The 21662-nt window shown below is 26.2% G+C and overlaps 1 protein-coding gene across 1 annotated transcript in view; it reads left to right on the plus strand.

Moving 5' to 3' along the window:
• The first annotated feature begins 267 nt into the window (after positions 1-267).
• Positions 268-21662, plus strand: part of LOC111625989 (BDNF/NT-3 growth factors receptor-like) — a 30745-nt gene continuing 9350 nt past the window's right edge. Inside the window, exons 1-3 of the mRNA XM_023369257.1 lie at positions 268-401; positions 18252-18343; positions 18999-19362. Of these exons, the coding sequence (XP_023225025.1) occupies positions 18311-18343; positions 18999-19362 (397 nt within the window). The 5' untranslated portion in view covers positions 268-401; positions 18252-18310. The remainder of the gene's footprint in view (positions 402-18251; positions 18344-18998; positions 19363-21662) is intronic.

Here is a 21662-nt window from a genome sequence, read left to right on the forward strand (position 1 = left end):
TTAAGGTCAAAGACACGATAAACAACTATAAATTATTTATTTTCAAATTACTTCTTTACTATAAATTTATTATTTATGATATTTATATCTTAAATCCTTTATAGGTGTATATTTTACTCGATTTTATTAGAGTACTGTACAGTATAAAAATAAAGTAAAATTTTGTTTCTAGCTGAATTCTAACAGTCTTAATTTGAATTTTATAAGGTAAAATAATATTTTTATTTCTAGTTTTATATAACCTGATGTTATTTATTTTACAGAAATTGACATTTGTTCACAAAATCCTAACATATGTGTGGATGGAGCGGGGTGTCGAAACAAAGGTGGATCATACGAATGTTTATGTACTATCGATTTAAAGCCGGCTGACCCAAAACGTGGATGTTCTAGAGGAAAAGGCATGTTGACTTAGTCTTATATAACATTTTAATATTTTTACAGTAGATATCGCCAACGTTTTAATAACCATCGCCATCAAATGTTTAATTTAAGACTCGAATATTTGATCTTAACCTTATCTTTGCTATTTAATATCTCATAGCCAAAGGCGACGTACGGTAAATATTAAACTGTCCATCAGCCTAAATAATTATTAAATATTTATTTGTTTATTGCCTTAAATACTTCTATTAAAATCAGTACGTAAAAAAACGGTTATCGATTGTTATTTATAAATTTTTAGTTAATTAAATTCGCATAAAAACATATCAAAACTTTATAATATTCGCTTTTTTTTCTTAAATTTAATTTTAAAACTTTTTAAAATTATAATTTTATATGTTAACTTAAAATTAAATTTTATCATTCGCAAATCAAACGTTGGATTTAAGAATTTAATTATAATAGAGCGTGGCCCAAAAGTCAGTTAACCGTTTTATAGTTGAAAAAATTTCTAAAAAGATATTTCCAAATGAGATTTCTGGTGTTCAATAAACAATTTACAGTATTCAAAAAAATCAGAAAATCGTAATTTTTCGGTAGTCTTTTTTATAGCGTGTGTGACTGGACACTTGGACGTGTCATCAAACGAGTCACATGATCGACTTTTACATAAACAATTGATAATAATTCAATTCGTAAAAACTGCGTGCAATTTTATAAACACTTGCTAAGACCAGGTCTGTCAAGAGCGTGTATGGGGCTTGGGTGTAGAGCGGGCTTCCTCTTCGCTTTAGTCGGTCTCTTTTGCCAATTTTTAACAAACGAAATATGTAGAATGTTTTTTTTAATTAATTAAAAGTGGTCTTAAATATTTTATTTTCTGTTAGTAAAAATAACATTAATGTAGGTGTCGAGATCACTAGGGATTCCTGGGCTCTATAAAGATCCCTTGATTTCCCTCCTTTCTCGATGGCTAAGACCGTGTAAATACTGTACTGTACAACAGTGCAGTAATGTGTAGTCTAATTTATATCAATCTGCTTACTATGAAAAATAGAATAAAAATTAAAAAACTACTCTTTGAATGTAAAGATAGAAATAAATTTAAATATTCGTTTTTACAAATTTATATGTAGACCCATCAGTCATATAGGAAAAGCATCTGAATAAAGAGAATATTTTTGGGATATTATCTCTTTGTGTGCCCAAATTTTCAGCAGATATCTAAAAACACTTTTATTGCTTTTCTATTGTAGGGTGATTTATAGAAGTATCCAGAACCATTGTTGAGTATTGTTTACGTAAGTCGGCTTTTCAATATTAACTTTGAACGTGCGTATGTATATGGAAGTCTGACATCTGATCTCCTTAGTTAAATTGAAATATCTCAGACAATAATAGTGAAAAATAATTTTTTTGTAAAATTTCCATAGATGAAATTTAAGTGTCCTTCTTCTTTGTCCCATCGTATACCATCAGGAAATAACAATTTCACGGCAGTGTCGACCTTTATTTAGAGGCTTCTTGTCCTTCTTCACATGCAAAACATTACAATCTTCCCTCTGACGGCGACATAAAACACTTATAAATGTTATACATTTAAAAAAACTACGAAGGGACAAAGAAGAACACTTTGAAAACTCGTTTTTTTTTGTAAAATTTAAGTCTATACTTATTGTCCTAGCAAAAATGTTATTTAAATAATAATGAGATTGACACACAAGTTGAGTTTGACAATTTGCATGTTATGTGATATAATGGTGATAATTTGTCAGTTTGCATTGCAAAATGGATACGGAAAGGTCCTCTAATATTTATGAGAAAGTCGTTCACAAGTATTCATTGGTGATTTACCAGGGTAAAGATATCTAGGGGTATTATATCGAAGTTTGACTATATATAAATTTTTATTACTTAAGCTTTATTGTTCTCATATAAAATATAATATTATTAAAATTAATATATGTTAATAATTTAAATATATTTGAACAAATAGCCTCGGTAACTTAAAAAGTTACCTTTACATCAACGTAATTTTTAAGATTAAATTTAAAAACAGAAAAAGAAAATAATTTAAAAACAAATATTAATAATTGATGAAATAACTGAATGTAATTAATTATACAGATGATTAAAATATTAAAATTGATTAAAGAAAGATTAAGTTTTCATCTTTAAAGCTTCTAAAACCATTATTAAAGTTAGTTCTAACAATAAATACTTATCTTTAAATTTTAATAAATTGTATTATAAAATGACCGCTTACATAATTGAAATTTTAATATGCTTTTGAAAATTTAGGCATAGCTTCCAACATAATTTAACTGTTCAACAGCTTTAAATATTTAACAGTAATCTAATTTTCAATCGGATTTAATTGAATGCTATTTTGTTTGTGTCGGTGTACTTATCATAGTTTTATCGGTAAAAGTAGGATTTTATTTATAAGTTAATATTTATATAAATAATATCAATAAATCGAATTTAAAATATAAAAAATAATGTTAAAATTATATAAATTTAAGCATTAAAGTTCATATTTTGTATATAAATAAACTTCACTTTTATAGATTTTAGGTAAATCCTAAGGATATAGAAAGTTAAATTGTGTTGCAATTATTTGTTTTAAATTTACTAAATCCAAATAAACTTTCCTGTAAATAATAATTGTACGTGCATTAAAAATAAATCTGATATTTTCTAAATATTTTAATTAATCGAACGGATGTTATAAACATTATATTTTGTTTCAAGAATTAAAAATAATTTAAATATTTAGTTGAGAAATTGCAATATTAAATCAATCATTTAATATGCAATTAATTAAAGTTATTTTAAAATGTACTTATTACATTTTTACGTATAAAAATATACAAAAAAATCGAAAAATATGTATTAAAAAATTTAATATTAAAAATATTAAATCTTTTGACTTGAAGAAATGATAAATAGATGAAGTCAAACTTTCTGGAAATGATAGATTTGTAATAACTCCTTATGCTATTTATCATTTTTCACTTGTATATTATTTTCAAACATCACTTTTTCTATTTTTATAAATCAAAAACATGCGAAAAATTCGTTTATAATTTTAAAATTTATCATTTGCATAAAAAATATAACAGAAAAATTTACAAATTAATTAAATTTGATATCTTATGCTTTACTTTTACAGGACTCAACATTAAAATGAATGTTACAATTTCATCTTAGCATATTTTTAAATAATTTCCTACTGCATCTGTAATATTGAAATTTTCAATAGTGAACCAGTAGATACTTGAGTACTATATAGGCCTATATTTATTCCGAATAATTATTTGTATATTATAAACTTAAAAATCTTAAATATTTGGAACTTTTTCAAATGTAACAATTTGCCCTCTGGGGAAAGTTGTAACAGAATCGAGACAAATTGTTACACCAAATTGTTTATATAAATATCATACATGTAGGCAAAATTTTAAAGGATAAAAATAATGTAACATATTGAATATTTTAAAATATATTGGAATGTCATTTAATTGACTTTTAAGTATGCAAACTGCAAACGTTCTTAGAAATCATCTGAAAATCTGTCTTTTTTCAACATCGTTTTCTGCTTTCTCATATATGTCTTCGTCTATTGATCCTTTCAGTTTATCTCTTATGTTTGTACCATTCTTTAAAGAGAAAATCGAAAACAATGTGTGGAGTGATTTAGAATGTAACAATGCACTGGCGTTGTACTAGTTCCGAAAGTCGCTTTTACCTTTAACCTAGTCTTGCTCGTAAACTAAACAAACATTGCTCGGTAACCATGTGAAATTGAATCTAAATATTGATAGTAACCTAAACATTTACTATACAGCATACTTTCAGACCTTCGAGCCAAAATCACATGCAAAATCACTTGTGAAACACAACTAAAAGAAATTATTTTTAAAACATAAAATGACACTTATGATTTTAGCTCATTGGGTTGCAATTTGAAAAAATTGTAGACCTTTAAATTCCCACTGTCGTCCGTCCGTCTATCCTTTCTTAATCTCGAGAATGGAGACCAGATGAACGACGAAACTAGATATGGAAACCACAGGGCTGGAATCCTCGATTAACTATATACGAGTACAAACTTCCGATGCAAACCAAAAGTTACGTTATTTCAATTCAAAATTTTTCCCCTGAAGGCAGTTAATAGATGACTGGTACGACTCCATTGCTAATGGAAAAGTATGATGTACAGGGGCAATCCACTATTAATTTCAGGTGGAAAGCATATATTTTAAATTAAATAAATTTAAAATATTAAATTAAATAAATTTAAAATATTATTAAAAATTTCTGCCTGGCATTGTGACCATGTCACAATAAATAACTGCTCTTTTGACATTAAAAACCCCAAATTTCACGTAAGATACCCTTGTTCCACTGCACCTAACTTTCCACATTCTGTGGAAAGTTAGGTGCAGTGGAACAAGTGAAGTGTTGCATCTAGAAGAAACAATTAGATCCTACCTAATTACTTGATCCTGTAACAAGTAGCCCCGATCTCCCCTATTTATTTTGATCATTATTTCCTGTACATAAAGTTACTTCCGCTGTAGATCCGTATGAACTCGAAAGGAGTTTTGAAGGTTTAACTCCCATTTGGAAACAATTAAAAAATTAAATGAAATTCTTATTTTTATATTTATTTTCTATCCATTCAGCTTCTCCTTACTTTACTATAATGTGCTACTCTATGTAGCTATAGTGCATAAATGAATAAACTACACTATTTAAAAAATGTGTTTTTTTTTTTAAACTTTATCCTCTTAAAATCTTACCGTATAAGTTAACATTAATTGTCATACATTTCCTACTTAATTAATCCTCAATTAAGAGAAAAAAAAACTCCTAAAATTCACTTTAAACGTCAAATTTAATAACAATGCAAATTCTCCCAGTTGTACCAATTAATGACAAATTGTTCAGTTCTCTCTTTAATTACACTTCCCGTTTATAACGATTCCAAAGATAATAATCAATTTTGGGAATCGAAAATGATTAAAATGGATTTAAGAAAACATTTTCTTACTTCATTTATTTAAATTACATATTATTTTAAACGCACTTTTACTTTTCCCGGCTGTTATGTATATTGAATAAATAACAATGAAAAAGTATTGGAATCGTGTCAAATTTGACTCTCCAAAAATCATATGTTGGAGTCTGTTTAGTTTAATATCTCAGAGTGGAATAAAAATTAAAAAAAGAAACGAAATTTGGCATGATATCTTGTATATGAGGGGGCATTCATGCTTATAAATTTTGGTGGTTAAAGGTCGATGGGGTAGAAAGTTAGAGAGAGTCGAACTTAATGAAGATTTTACACGTGATTATCATTTACAATTTTTTTTATAAAACACATCCCTACGCAAAATTAAGCCTTTTGTCATTTTATAATAATTAATAATATAAAAAGTTTTTTATAACAAAATTTTGTAAAAGATGGCGCCACACACAATTTTATTTATTGCGATTAATAATATAAACGTTAATTCTAAAAAAAATTTCATAACAGCCGGAAATGTTAGGCAACTCATTAGTAGAATTTTTTAAAATGATTACTATATTTACAGAGTTTTTAAAATTTATATTTAGAAACATTAATCAGTAGATTTTTTTTACTACATCAGAAAATAGAATGTATCTGTATTACACATTATTATAATCTTTAATACTTAATAAGTAACGTAACACATAGAATTTTAAAAATAAAATAAAAACAAAATATACTTTTTACCATAATAAAATGTCGAGCTTATTAAGTTTGTTATATATACAATAATTATTTAATTGGATACTTTTATACTAAACACTTTCCTCCCACTCATGGCAAACACATGCTAACACAGCTGATGTTACAAGAGCACACGTATAGTATCTGTATCATAAGAAAACATTTGAATCACCCACCCTATATAAAAATTTAATTTAAAACATATTATTTTATTAGGATATAAAGTAATTTTATAAATAGGAAATACCGAAATAGAAAACTTCTCATATGTTTCATTACTATGTAGAAAAAGCCAAAATTATGACAAAAATACATATATAAATTCAATTGTCTTCAAAATTACAGCCTGACCCAAAAGTCAGTTAATCGAGATATATATTTTAAAAATGGTTAAGACCAATTTGGACGNAATTTACAAATTAATTAAATTTGATATCTTATGCTTTACTTTTACAGGACTCAACATTAAAATGAATGTTACAATTTCATCTTAGCATATTTTTAAATAATTTCCTACTGCATCTGTAATATTGAAATTTTCAATAGTGAACCAGTAGATAATTGAGTACTATATAGGCCTATATTTATTCCGAATAATTATTTGTATATTATAAACTTAAAAATCTTAAATATTTGGAACTTTTTCAAATGTAACAATTTGCCCTCTGGGGAAAGTTGTAACAGAATCGAGACAAATTGTTACACCAAATTGTTTATATAAATATCATACATGTAGGCAAAATTTTAAAGGATAAAAATAATGTAACATATTGAATATTTTAAAATATATTGGAATGTCATTTAATTGACTTTTAAGTATGCAAACTGCAAACGTTCTTAGAAATCATCTGAAAATCTGTCTTTTTTCAACATCGTTTTCTGCTTTCTCATATATGTCTTCGTCTATTGATCCTTTCAGTTTATCTCTTATGTTTGTACCATTCTTTAAAGAGAAAATCGAAAACAATGTGTGGAGTGATTTAGAATGTAACAATGCACTGGCGTTGTACTAGTTCCGAAAGTCGCTTTTACCTTTAACCTAGTCTTGCTCGTAAACTAAACAAACATTGCTCGGTAACCATGTGAAATTGAATCTAAATATTGATAGTAACCTAAACATTTACTATACAGCATACTTTCAGACCTTCGAGCCAAAATCACATGCAAAATCACTTGTGAAACACAACTAAAAGAAATTATTTTTAAAACATAAAATGACACTTATGATTTTAGCTCATTGGGTTGCAATTTGAAAAAATTGTAGACCTTTAAATTCCCACTGTCGTCCGTCCGTCTATCCTTTCTTAATCTCGAGAATGGAGACCAGATGAACGACGAAACTAGATATGGAAACCACAGGGCTGGAATCCTCGATTAACTATATACGAGTACAAACTTCCGATGCAAACCAAAAGTTACGTTATTTCAATTCAAAATTTTTCCCCTGAAGGCAGTTAATAGATGACTGGTACGACTCCATTGCTAATGGAAAAGTATGATGTACAGGGGCAATCCACTATTAATTTCAGGTGGAAAGCATATATTTTAAATTAAATAAATTTAAAATATTAAATTAAATAAATTTAAAATATTATTAAAAATTTCTGCCTGGCATTGTGACCATGTCACAATAAATAACTGTTCNTTAAAAATTTGAAAACGTTTGTAGACAAACATTAAGTAAACTTATGTATAATACTAGTAAACACATAAGAAACTTCAACAGACATTTTTTTTTATTTTCTGTTAATAACATTTCTTCATTAAATTCTTAATTAAATATATATATTTTTTCAATTGAAAATAATTAATAACAAGCAAAATTTTTTATAATTAAAATAATTTATAATAATATTTATCTTAAAAAAATAATTATATATTCCGGTTAACTGACTTTTGAGACACCCTATCTATCAGAAATAATATAGGGCCTATGAGATTACAAAGCTTCTAAAATTATTTTAATAAATATAAAATATATTATTCTGTTTGTAAATATAATTAATCCAGAAGAGAATTAATTATATTTAAAATATTTTTAAATACATAAAGAATCTTTAAAACAATTGCTAAAATGTTTTTTCTCTTAACAGGAAAATATATATATATTTAAATGTTTACGGCATTTTTGAAAAATTCGTGCGATGTTTTTATATTTGTTCTGATACAAAATACATATAAAAGTAAATTGAATAATGCAAAATGTTTTTATCCTTTTTTTCGGAGTTTTTTTTTTGGGGAGGGGAGGAGGACATTTTCAATTTTCAAGTTTCTGTTTTATAATCCGAAAATGTTTTGAAATCAAAAACAGAAACGGATTGATTGCGATAAACTCAGGAATGGAATTGGATTATCCGGATATTTAATAAAACTGGATGTGTTACCACATAATCATGAAGAAATAATTTTCTTTCTAAATATTGTAAAATATATTTTAATGAAACAAGATAATTACTGAAATTTGAATTATATTGATTTATTTTTGATAAATGAAAACAATTATTTAAAAAGAATTTAAAAAATTGCTACTTTTTTGCAATACTCGTTCTAAATTACAACAAAAATGTAGAATACTATAAATTTCTATAGCTGCATTTATCATCGTTGAATGGATTTTTATATAATGTAAGGCATTAGTAACACATTTACGAATTTGTAGTAACTATTTTTAATTTTTTATTGGACTGTAAACAGCGAAAAAACAGGTTAGGTGATGAAGATCCACCATTTTTACTATTTACAGCTCTGAAATAAAAAATAAATAAAAAACGAATTAACATTAGTTTTACTAAAATCCGGAAAAAGCGTTACTTATGCCGTAACCGTATAATAAATTTTAGTAATTTTATCTAATAAAAGTCAATCAAATTTAGATTATCATTTTAAAATGGATCAATGATCTCGTTACTGATAATATTACTTTTTATTGGTATAATATTTGACTGAAAATATACTAAATTTATATTAGAAATATAATCAGTAGATTTTTTTTACTACATCAGAAAATAGAATGTATCTGTATTACACATTATTATAATCTTTAATACTTAATAAGTAACGTAACACATAGAATTTTAAAAATAAAATAAAAACAAAATATACTTTTTACCATAATAAAATGTCGAGCTTATTAAGTTTGTTATATATACAATAATTATTTAATTGGATACTTTTATACTAAACACTTTCCTCCCACTCATGGCAAACACATGCTAACACAGCTGATGTTACAAGAGCACACGTATAGTATCTGTATCATAAGAAAACATTTGAATCACCCACCCTATATAAAAATTTAATTTAAAACATATTATTTTATTAGGATATAAAGTAATTTTATAAATAGGAAATACCGAAATAGAAAACTTCTCATATGTTTCATTACTATGTAGAAAAAGCCAAAATTATGACAAAAATACATATATAAATTCAATTGTCTTCAAAATTACAGCCTGACCCAAAAGTCAGTTAATCGAGATATATATTTTAAAAATGGTTAAGACCAATTTGGACGGCTAAATGTTGTTATTCGTGATTCAGTCACTTCCAATAATAATAACTTCCTGGTTAACTAACTTCTGATTCACTCTGTATATTAGAAAGAATATTTAAACAACGCCCATCTTGAAAATAATGATTTAAAAAGATCAGAATATCGACTTTAAGAGTATTTTCGAAAGTTTCTGAAATGCTTCGTGGTAATGTACGTACAGACATTCTGACAGCTTTACTCGGACTATATATTCAGTATGAGTAAAGCTCAAGTGTTTTTTCCTGGGTTTTCTTTTTCTTGCGTAAACAAGCGCTAAATATTTTTTAATTTTAATTTTAAACTTAAAATAGTTTTTATGCACAGTAAGTGCGAGTTTCTTTATTTAAAACTCATACTCAATTGGAGTTAATGAAAATGTTTAAGATATATTTTCCTACAAGTACTTATTTTCAATGTTTAGTATCTAAAATGAAGACCTAATCATGTAGTTTCATCATTGTAAACTTGAATTAGGAAGAAATTAAATTGAATATAATGTAGATTATAACGTACTTTTCACTATATCTATTTATTTATTTTATAAAATAGCGTTTAAATAATGATTTCTTGAACATTTCTATCATGTTGAAATTCGATTAATTCAATAGAACAGCGCATCCCGACTGAATCTTAACTCGATTGTTGTTTATGTCCTTTGTAAATAACTCTTGAATCAAATGGAATGTTGTCTTTTTCTATTGTTTTCTCGTTTAAAATCTCTTATCACAGACAAAAGAAAATATTTTTACTTTCATTACATTGTAAATCCTTGTTTAAATGGTGAGAAAATTAACAGAGATTTACAAATATATTTTAATTTATTAATTTTCTTTAAATCATCTACTTGACATCATTTGTTTTTTAATTGCGTGTGCTGGTGATAAAGTTTAAATTTCACACTTAAACTATATTAAATATCAAGTTTCTTTATAAATATATTGACTAAATTGGAATGAAAACTTACTAGCGAGTGGTGCTCGAAACCAAACAAGAATATTTAAGGTCANCTCTTATAACTTCTACAATAAATGTTATAATAAAAAATAAGTTTAAAATATGAGAATTTCTACATTTTTATTATTTAAAACAGGGTTTACAACCCGTTTACAATGCTAACTCCCAACTCTCTAGATAATTCAATTGATCCTTCAGGGGATCTCCAGTGAAACACGTTAGAAACTTTTGATTTAAAAGTTATTTTCAATTGGAAAATATTTTATTGTAACATCTTTTAAAACGATTGTCGAAAGGAAGTATTGAATGAAAATAAAAAGCAATACAAATTTTTATAAAGTTGAATTTGTTTAGAGCAGGCGTTCAAAATGATTCTGTGTTTCCTGGTGTAGCTTGATTTCGAATGTACTCGAACACATTCAAACACCCTGAAGCAGTTTATAAATTCCGCGTACAACTGTAGTTTATCCACTAAAAAAATATATTTTTTTATCGCTTCGTATCATATAAAGCTCTATTATTGTAAAATAGAAGTGGTAAACAAAATAGAAAATATTTTCATTCGAATTTAAAAACAAAATTGACATAGATTTAGAGCTTACATTTATGATATTTTTTTCTAGAATTATTTTATATATTTTTAGATATAGAGTTGATTAAAATCGATATTTATATATTAAATAAGTTCATGACTAAATTAATAAAAATATTATCAAAAGAAGATATGAATGTAATTAATTCTCGATAAAATCTGACATCTTGAAAATATTCTCTACTTAAACCAATTAAGCTATTTGTCTAGCTGATAATATCCTTTTTAATTTATTAATTAACAGCTAATTTATTATTCAGTGCTTAAATTAACTATTTGACTGGCTCTTAATGGATAGATAAACAATCTTATATAGAATTTTTATATATATATTTTTAAATAAATCGAATAATTCTTTGAATTCTTTACTATTTTACAAGCTTAATTTTTATAATTTATATTCGAAATTCTTTAGATTTAGGTTATCTATTCTTATATAACACTTTCTGAAATCGGTTTATCATGTTAAAATTTTTTGGTTTAAGTCTTTGAGAAGTATCGATTGATAAGCGCTAAAGCATGTCACTATCATTTGTGCTAAAAAATCAGCATTCAGTAGATCTACCAACCGCGGTGATATAATAAATGGCTTTAAACTACCGTATAATGGAGATGTCATAAGCGAACTTGCTATCTATTTTTGAACTATTCATTCTTCTGAATGACAGAATTTACGTTATTATTTTATTATTTTGCCTTTATGTGAATATATCATATAACAAAGGTAACTAACAGTTTAGACTGTAAACAACTGAAACTATAAAGTATAAAAATTACATAGAAGATAGTCGAGATTTTCGTAAATCTACCATATTTATTGTATAAATCAACGAATAATTTATACATTTATATTAATAAAAAATCATTAACGATATTAAGAACTTAATAATTGTTTTCTGTTCGATGCTTTATTGTTATAAGACTAATTTCAGTTAATCTTACAACAATAATAAATGTTTTTCAATAAAATACTTGTTATTTGATACTTATGTCTAGAGATTTTTTAATCAGTAAATCCCTACCAATAAATATTACGTTTAATTAATTTTATCTAATTTATTTTTAAATTTGCTTACTTGTTTAAGGATTTTACATACTAATTAATTCGTTGTCTTTTCTTAACCTACATGTATTAAAATTTTTGCTAAGCTTCTTATCCATATGCATTTTTCTTAGAAATCTTTGAAAATATCACCGAAATTTAAATATATTCAATAGAATTTACGAATAAATTAGAGAATAAACTTTAGCAAGGGAAATTGATTTTATTCTCTAATTTTTCTATAACAAATAATGTCTATACACCATTAACTTAATTAAAAAAACTAATAAGAACATTTTACGTAGAACAATTTAAAAGTAAATTTATTGTTCGTTTTCACGCTATGACGTTTGCAAAATTTAATGTACATTTTTCTTTTATATTTACATAAAATTTATCGTAATATTTTATAGATATAAATTTCAATATGTTTATATGCAAGCTCCCTTTATATAGGCCTATATATACTAAACGTTTGAAGTGAGGAAGGAGTAGGGTACTATACGTTTGAATTTTATTCTTTAAACTATCTAAACATTGATTTAAAAAAATTATACGATATTATTATTCCCATAGGAGTAATTAGTCACGGTTAGTAACTTCTCTCTATTGATTTGCCTTCAATATCAACTGCATTTAAGTTTCTTACGAGAGTGATATCGTGTTCAGTGCCGTTCGTGTAAACAACAATCTCAAAAAAGTATTCTAAGTGAGGATGATTAACTTTAAAATATTTTCTTAACGTATTTAATTTCGAAACGGAAGACTGCAAATTCTTTATTACAAGAAATGAGAAGTAATATTAGATACTACATTCAAGGAAAGTGGAAAATGTATGTTTGGGATGAATTAATTGCTGATCCTGTTTTGATGANTATTATATTAAAATATTGTGGGGCGTGTCTCGACCTCGAGCGCTGTATGTGACTTTCTCTTTGCACGGTTAAACGTGGTAGACCTCCACTTAACCGGACCAAACCGGGAAGTAACAAGGCTCAACCAAGATAACTCCAAGCTTATAACATATTTTAACCTACTAGTGGATAAAGACTTACAAGAACTATCCTCAGTGATCAAGAATTCACACAATAACACATAGGGCCGTGGGGTAGATTTCCTCAATATGATGCAAATCTTTACAAAGTATTTGAAATGCCGCTCCTTAAATACCGTTTACCCTGCCCTTTATGGTGTCGCTTCTCTGTATCATAGCACGGTACGGCCCTGATATAACAAAGTCTCCAAAGTTCTCCCGGTGAGTCTAATGCATTCTATCCGATCTCTCTGACTAATTCGAATCACCTGACACTCCAACAACAGATCTATAGTATAAAATTTCGGAACTGATAAATACTTCTAATGACAAACTATCTACTCAAATAAATTCTATAAAAGAAGACTTGGATCTAATTCACGGAAGTATTCATGAAAATAAAATATAGTTCCAAAAAATGGAAGGCTAAGTTGATAACCTAAAACTGCAAATCGACAATTTAAAATCAGAAAAAGAACTCAAGCAGTACAAAATGGATGCTTTGATTAACGAACTTCACTATAACAATATAATATTGTATAATTATCCTATGTCAAAAAATATCTATGAATTAGAAATTCATAAATTTATCAATTCTTCACTAAACCTACATAATGCATCACAAGATGAGATTCTAGATATAACTCAAATAATCAAATCAACCAATCCAGTCATAAGACTATCATTTATTTAATAATAAATAGGATTCGTGACCAGGTTTTTAATGCCTTTATATCAAAGAAACAACAGAATCTATTGGAAATTTGGAAAATATGCAGATATCGCTATACCTCACTAAGGAATCAGGAAAAAGACGGAAACACTTACTTCCAACCTATTATGACATAAGAAAAAAAAACCGTTCAATAAAACTACGAAATGATATTTTACTAATAGGCAGAGATAGAATAACATTCATTATCGATACAGGGAAGTTTGTTTATGTGGTACTTTTTTGCTTTTTCCTATGCCAATGGAAATTGCAAGTTGATACGCAACACATCAAAGTAAATTTCACCAGGAAAAACACATCAAAAACGTGCAACCGGCTTCTGTCATAAACTGGAACAGTCAAGGCTTTAAAAATAAATTTTTATCACTGAATTCCTTTCAATTAAAATATAAACCAGATATAATAGGAATAACCGAAACATGGATAACACTCGAATTGTTTTATAAATCAACTCTTTCCAACGATTACATAACTGAAACAGTACCAGCACGAAAACCACTTGGCCCTGGACGTCCAAGTGGTGGCTTATGTATTTTAATAAAAAACACTTTTGCAAAATACTTCAAATCAAAAAATCCGATAACTACATTCTCCTCCTAATTTCAATGAACAAACCTATACTCGAAAATAAAGACTGTCAACTGATAATTGTAATGGTTGTCTACATTCCTTCCAACTGTTTGGTAAAACTCAACGAAATACTTAAAATAATTGATCTTTGGCAGCACATCACTCCGTATATCCTCCTACTCGGAGATTCTAATTCGCGTATTGCTGAGATGACAGACTCTCATTATAATGGCCCTAACCCACAAATTCAAGACATCCGATGTTCTAAAGATAAGTATGCTAACAAACTAGGAGTAAACTTAATAAAATTAATAAGTAATTATAAATTGTATATTTTAAATGGACGTATCAAGTCCGATTATCCAGCAGAATTTACCTGTATCGAACATAGTAGTAAATCCACTATAGACCTCACTATATGTTTAGTATTTTTGCTAGACTGTTGTTCGGAATTCACTATAACTACACATGATGCATCTAAATTTCTGAAGACACTCCCAAATCAAGCTAGAATAAAACTGCTGCACTTATTCAACTCAATTTATAAAGCAGCTGAATACCCAGATTCTTGGAATTCTGTAATACTCGCAATGATATATAAAAAAAGCGATAAACTCTCCAAGTAATTATAGACCCATAGCCCTATTATCAACCTTGAAAAAATGTTTTACGACAATATTAGCTAAAAAATTTCAACTATGGACTAAAACAATGGACCTTAAAGCTAAATTCCAGTATGCCTTTTTCAAAAATAAGGGAACAGAATCCGCTTTTTTCTTATTATCATCTCTAATACAACTTCACTTAACTAAAAAAACACAGAAAAGTATATGCATCGATTATAGACATTTAGAAAGCTTTCGATTCTGTCTACGTTCCCTCACTGGTGCACAATTTAAAAACTAAAGGAGCAGGTGACCAATTTTCATCTACAATATCAAAATTATTTTTAGTATATAATGTAAAAATAAAAATTAAACAGGGCAAGTCTATCTCTCCTTCACTAATCTTATCCCGTGGTGTACTTCAAGGTGACCCCCTTTCACCTTACTTATTCAACTTTTATTTACTAGAGATTGATCAACTTTTTCAAGATCCCACCGATGGTATCAAACTCGGCAACGGAATCTTTCACTATGTCTTATTTGCAGACGGCCTGGCAATTTTAGTACCTACATAAGCCTCTTTGCAAAGAAAAAGCAACCAATTAAATTCTCATTTCAAATCAATCCATTTAACAATAAATCTCACTAAAGCAAAAGTTCTCATATTCTATAATAACAGCGAAATTTCGATAAAAGAATTTACGATATATCTCGACAAGAATCTTATGCAGATAGTAAACGAAATAAACTTCCTGGGAGTTACCTTTGACTGGAATCATACATTCAAAGCACACATCTCGAGTTTAAATAATAAAGTAAAATTAGCTATCGATAACTTTTTATTTTTTTCCTCTACTTTAAAAACTTCAAATCTATTTATTTATATGAAACTATATAACTCGATAATCAACCCAATCATCTAGTCCAATCTGGGGTCTTGACTACTTAAACAAATTAGAAAATTTTCATATCTACTTCCTCCGTAAATTACTCCATTTGGAGAGGACAGTTCCCGGTTACGCTATACTAATCGCATACGTTCTTTTCCCTTCTTCCTAAAACGAATTATTAAATTTTACTACCGTTTAAAATTAAAAAGTGACAGCTACATTGCCTTTTTTACATCAAGAAATAATCAAATATTGTAAAAAAAACCAACAACAAAGTATTTTGGCAAATCAAGATAAATAATATATTGAACTCATTTGGAGTATCAGACCCATTGTTTAAAGATAATATCCAATACTGGAAATATGGTTATACTTTGTTACTTGAATCTGCGATTGCTCATTCTGTAAATATAGATAGACCAAGCCAGCCTAAACCGTAGTAATTACCATCCCTGGTATCTAAAAATACTAAAAATCCCATCCTTTCAATCTTATATGAATAAACCAATAAATTTCAACGTGAAAAGACTAATAGCATAACTACGACTCAATAAATATTCTTTCTTCATTGGTAACATCTATATTGATCTTTCAGGCAACCAATGCTCGTGGTGTAAAACCGATGACTTCTCGATTCACCATTTACTACCGAATTGTCAAGCACTTGCAAATATATGAGACTCATTTAATATCACGCAAATACTCCAATGTAATTCATTTCACGATTTCAGAAATATCCTGAATAACTTCAACAAAAAAGACCTTTATAATCTATGTACAGTACAACCCCGTGCAACAGAGATAATTTCCGTTTTTGCAAATAATGATTGATTGATTGATTGATTTTTTATTTTTATTTTATCTTAACAATATTAACTTAATTATATATTAAAATAAATTAGATTAATCAAATTAATTTTTATATCTTTTTTTAGTGAGAAAAAATAAGCTTAAGTAAAACCACAATTTAAACATTTCAAACGCGTTAAAAATAGTTTATTGCCGGCGATTTTAATCATGTTTCTAATCGAATAAAATAAAAATAATAATGAAATTTAGTCGTATACATGACAACCTTTATTCAGTTTAAGGATACAAATTTATTATAATGAAAATTGATTATTTGGGTATAAGACCTTGACAAGTTTCTTCGTAATTCTAATAAATGTTCACGGAAATATTGTCAGACACTTTAGTTTCATGCAGGCAATGTTCCAAATTTATATATATTTTTTTATATCTTCGTGCCTATTATTGCCCACGCAGGTAATTAAGTGCTGTTCAACATTCATAACACCATATTCTAGTCCACGCACCGTATTAAGTTCTGTTTAGCATGTTTGTTAGTAATTTCAGATCTTATCATATTTTTCTGAAATTTATTAATAATGTTATAGAGATAAAAATAACTTATTTAAATCATTAAAGGGGACCCTATCCTAAAGCAGCCATTTTAAATCATTAAAGGTATCTCTATATTAAGAGTCCTTATTTAAATCATTAAAGAAAATCTATATTACAACACTTCATTATAAATAATAAAATGTCATTTTTTATTACAGCTAAATTTTAATTTTTTTTTAAATAAGAAGTTAAAACTTCTCAAAAACGAGATATATATATATATATTTTTTTCTAGATATTTGCTTTAATTTCTATTATATCAAGCACAATAATGATGAGCTTAAGTATGAAAAATCACGTAAAAATTCTAAAAAAGTCTTTAATTTTTTCACAATTATTTAATTTTTTTTAATGTTTTTCAGCATATAATAAATGAACTTCATAGATATTTAAGAGAAATTAATGAGCTGAAAAATTGTAAAATTAATATTTTATTTAAAATTTTAAATGAAATTTTATTCTTTACGCTTTAAAACTTTATAATCATTAAACAAAAATTATTTTAAAAAATCAATACAGTATTAAGAAATAAAACTAAATCAGAAGAAATATATTTATAAAATGAAAATGAAACACAAATAAAAACTAAGTGTCTTCTTACACTCTTCACAAACACACGAATACAATTAAAATTTACAAGGATATAAACAAATTTTAATTGTGATTGAAAATTATATATTAGTATTTAATTTAGATTAAAAATAAAATATATTCTACTTGAGTAATTTTTATTATTTTTATCATTCAGTAAACGAAGATTTATCGCCTACACAACGCAATGTCTTTGATTCTAAACAATTATTTAATATGATTAAAGGACAGTCCAATGAAAATAATGAAGTAAGTTTCGATTTTGGTTTAGATAATGTATAAGTCTTAAAGTAAATTATTCATAGCTTTATATTAATAAGAGTTCTATATCAAACATATCGATAAAGTTTAGAATAACTAATGCAAAGATTATACGTAGCCATATTAATAGTCATATTGTTAAGACAAAAAAATTTTTTTGTGAGATAAGTCTTAACAATATGTTATTATTTGAAAATCTACTTTTCTCTTACAATATTTTTTCAATGGAATATAGCTTCTTGTTTTTCTTGCTATTGATCTATTATGCTGTTAAAGTATATAAAATGGCGAAGTTTCTAACAATACGTATAGTTTGATTTATTTTCATAGGTAACTCTACTTATTATTTTTACTACATTAAAATATGCTCTGTATTAAATAATAGTACTGATGATTTATTATACTTCAAAAGAATTATTTTGAAATATGCTAATTTTATATCTCCAACTTAAATTATTTAAAATTTACATTTTTACACTTAATTGATTCGCTATACATGACAGAAATTAATTATGTATTATGAAATGAATACGCGCTTTTAAATGATTTATTCATAAAAAAAAATAATAAATTCTACTGAAAAATATTACAGAAAAATTTGGAATGAATAAAATAATTATTTTATCTTTATTTTTTCTGGCAGAATCAAAGATACAATGCGACCAATTTTCCTCATGGAAGTACACTCGCTACTCATTATTTACCGACCATTTTATTTGTACTATTTTCGATTTTAATTATTGTGTCAGCTCTTTTAAGCGTATATTTTTGGCGCCAAAGAAGACAATGGTTTCTTTTAAATTCGTGCTTTAAGAAAGGTAGAAGAGCGGATGATTATGCAGGGTCATTAGCCAAATGTAGGCAACAGTACTTAACAAATCCAAATTATTATTCGAGTTCGCCAGATGGTTCCTCTTATCAAAATCTTAGGGATATGGAGATACCCCGAGAATCTTTAACATTTTTGGAAGTAATTGGAGAAGGATGTTTTGGAAAGGTACATAAAGGTAAGTAATAATACATTTTTATTTATAAGTTTCAATACTGGTTGGTTGGTTTGATAGATACAGCAACCAACCAATGGCGGATTATGACCCGTGGGTGTCTCTAAACATAGAAGATTGGATACATAATTTTACATGATAAACTAATAACGTTTACTTGTAGCTATAGAATTATTTATAAATTATGATATGTACAGTAATCACAATGATGAATTGTTCGAGACTCGTGGTCCCTAGGTATGTGCCTAGTGCATAATCCTGCATGTGTAAATGTTTCAATCTCTTAAAAAAATTATCAAAAGTAAAATTTATGCAATAATATTACTTATAAATAATATTTTAGATTTAGGTCTATATGTATAAATGTATTGATGTGCAATACTTGGGGGTTCAATCATCTTAACCAAGTATTGATGTGCAATACTTGGTTAGGGGATGATTGAACCCCAACATTTTTAAATCTTTTTTATATATTTTATAATTATGTCCATGAATTCATGAATTCTTTAAAAAATAATCTATGCTAATAATTAAATTTTGCATAAATTTATTAATTCTGAATTTAATTATTTGATTCTTAAATTCTGAATAATATATTGCGACTTCTCTACCGTAGCTATCAATTAAAGTTAAAGAATTATATTTTAAAATAATATTAATTTAATCAAAAATTTTATTTTTAAATAATTAAACTTAATATAATTCATTAATATTACATTTTTCATTAAGATCTTGTGCCAAGTTTTTTTAAAGAATTTTTTACAACATTTTTATAATTAAATCAAAATTGTAACTTTCAAAACGATTATTCTATATTATAAATTCAACAATGAGAGAATTAATGTTGCAAGAATTGTACAGGGATTCACTAAAAGAGAAAAAGATAATTTAAATGAAGTTAATTAATTATTTGAAGAAAGTTATTCTTCTGAAATAAAAATAGCATTCATAATAATCTTATTCAAAAATTCTTAATGATAACTTTTCGTTGAAATAAATATAAATTTAATGAATATATTTTTAAAAATTTAAATTAAAAACTTTATTCGAATATTTCTACAATAATTTTTTATATAATATTCTTTCTATTGATAACCTTATTTTAATGTCTTACAAAAGGAATTATATAATACTATCTATTCTATGAAGAATGAATTATAAATTATTCTTGCAATTTTAAATTAAAAATATATATATTTAAAAATAATATAAAAATTTTTCTTACAAAAATACATGAAGTAATTTAGTAAGTGCTATAGTTAATAAAACAAATGAATTTAGTGTAATCATAAATCAAAATCTGTAACTTTGTAGCAATTTCTCTTGATTTGCATTTGTTTGGGCCACTTGGGACCAACAAACAGAAACTGATTTATTTGATTTATCTCTGATACAATTCTGAAATTTTAAAAAAGTTTTTTTTAATCTAAAATATTTCAAAATAGACGTTATTGATCTATGCATAAAATTGTTATAAGTTACACCATAAATAANGAGTTGTTCTTTGGGAAATTTATACTTTTGGTAAACAACCATATTGTGGACATTCTAATGAAGAGGTAAATTGTTTTAAAATTATCTTTAACTTTGTGTAATTAATATAAAATATATATCATGTATTTTGCATATGATTTATAAATTTTTAAATAACATTAAAAAATAATTAAAATTCTAATATATTGAGAAGAAAAAAAGAACTTTTTAAAGTAGAATTGATTTTTTTTACTTTTCGTTACCGTAAAATACGTAGGCTGTTTTTTTTCCATGCTCCGATGGTCCATAAGAAAAGACAAGTGTAAATAAAATGAATTTATTACTAAAAGTTAGGTACAAACATGGTTACTTTTCGATATAATCACCGTGAAGATTGACGAATTTTGTCATATCTGTGGACGAGCTTTTCCATCCCCTTGTCATAGAATGTTGCCAAAAAACCGCCCACGTACTTGTATAATCAAAAATGCATGAATTGAAAATAAATATTAAGCTTCGTTTGTAGGCCTATATTTTATTTTATGCTTATTTAATGCTTTTAAGCAAAATGTCCTTTTATTTTAAAATATATAATAAATAAATTAAAGTTTTAGATATATATTTTTTTAAAAATCAATAAAATAAATCAAGTTGCAAAGCTTTAAAATGTAATGTATTTTTATTTTTTATTTTAAATGTTCCTTTTTTTAAATAAAATCTTTAAAAAAATTAAAAAATTAATTAACCTCTCAAATACCACACAGATTAATTAAGGATTTTAATATTTAATTTATTTTAAATATTTTAAAAATATTTAAAATAAATTAATA

This window comes from Centruroides sculpturatus, unplaced genomic scaffold, assembly GCF_000671375.1.
Source record: "Centruroides sculpturatus isolate CEXI.00-Female unplaced genomic scaffold, Cexi_2.0 scaffold63, whole genome shotgun sequence".
In the NCBI taxonomy this organism is placed as follows: Eukaryota; Metazoa; Arthropoda; class Arachnida; order Scorpiones; family Buthidae; genus Centruroides; species Centruroides sculpturatus.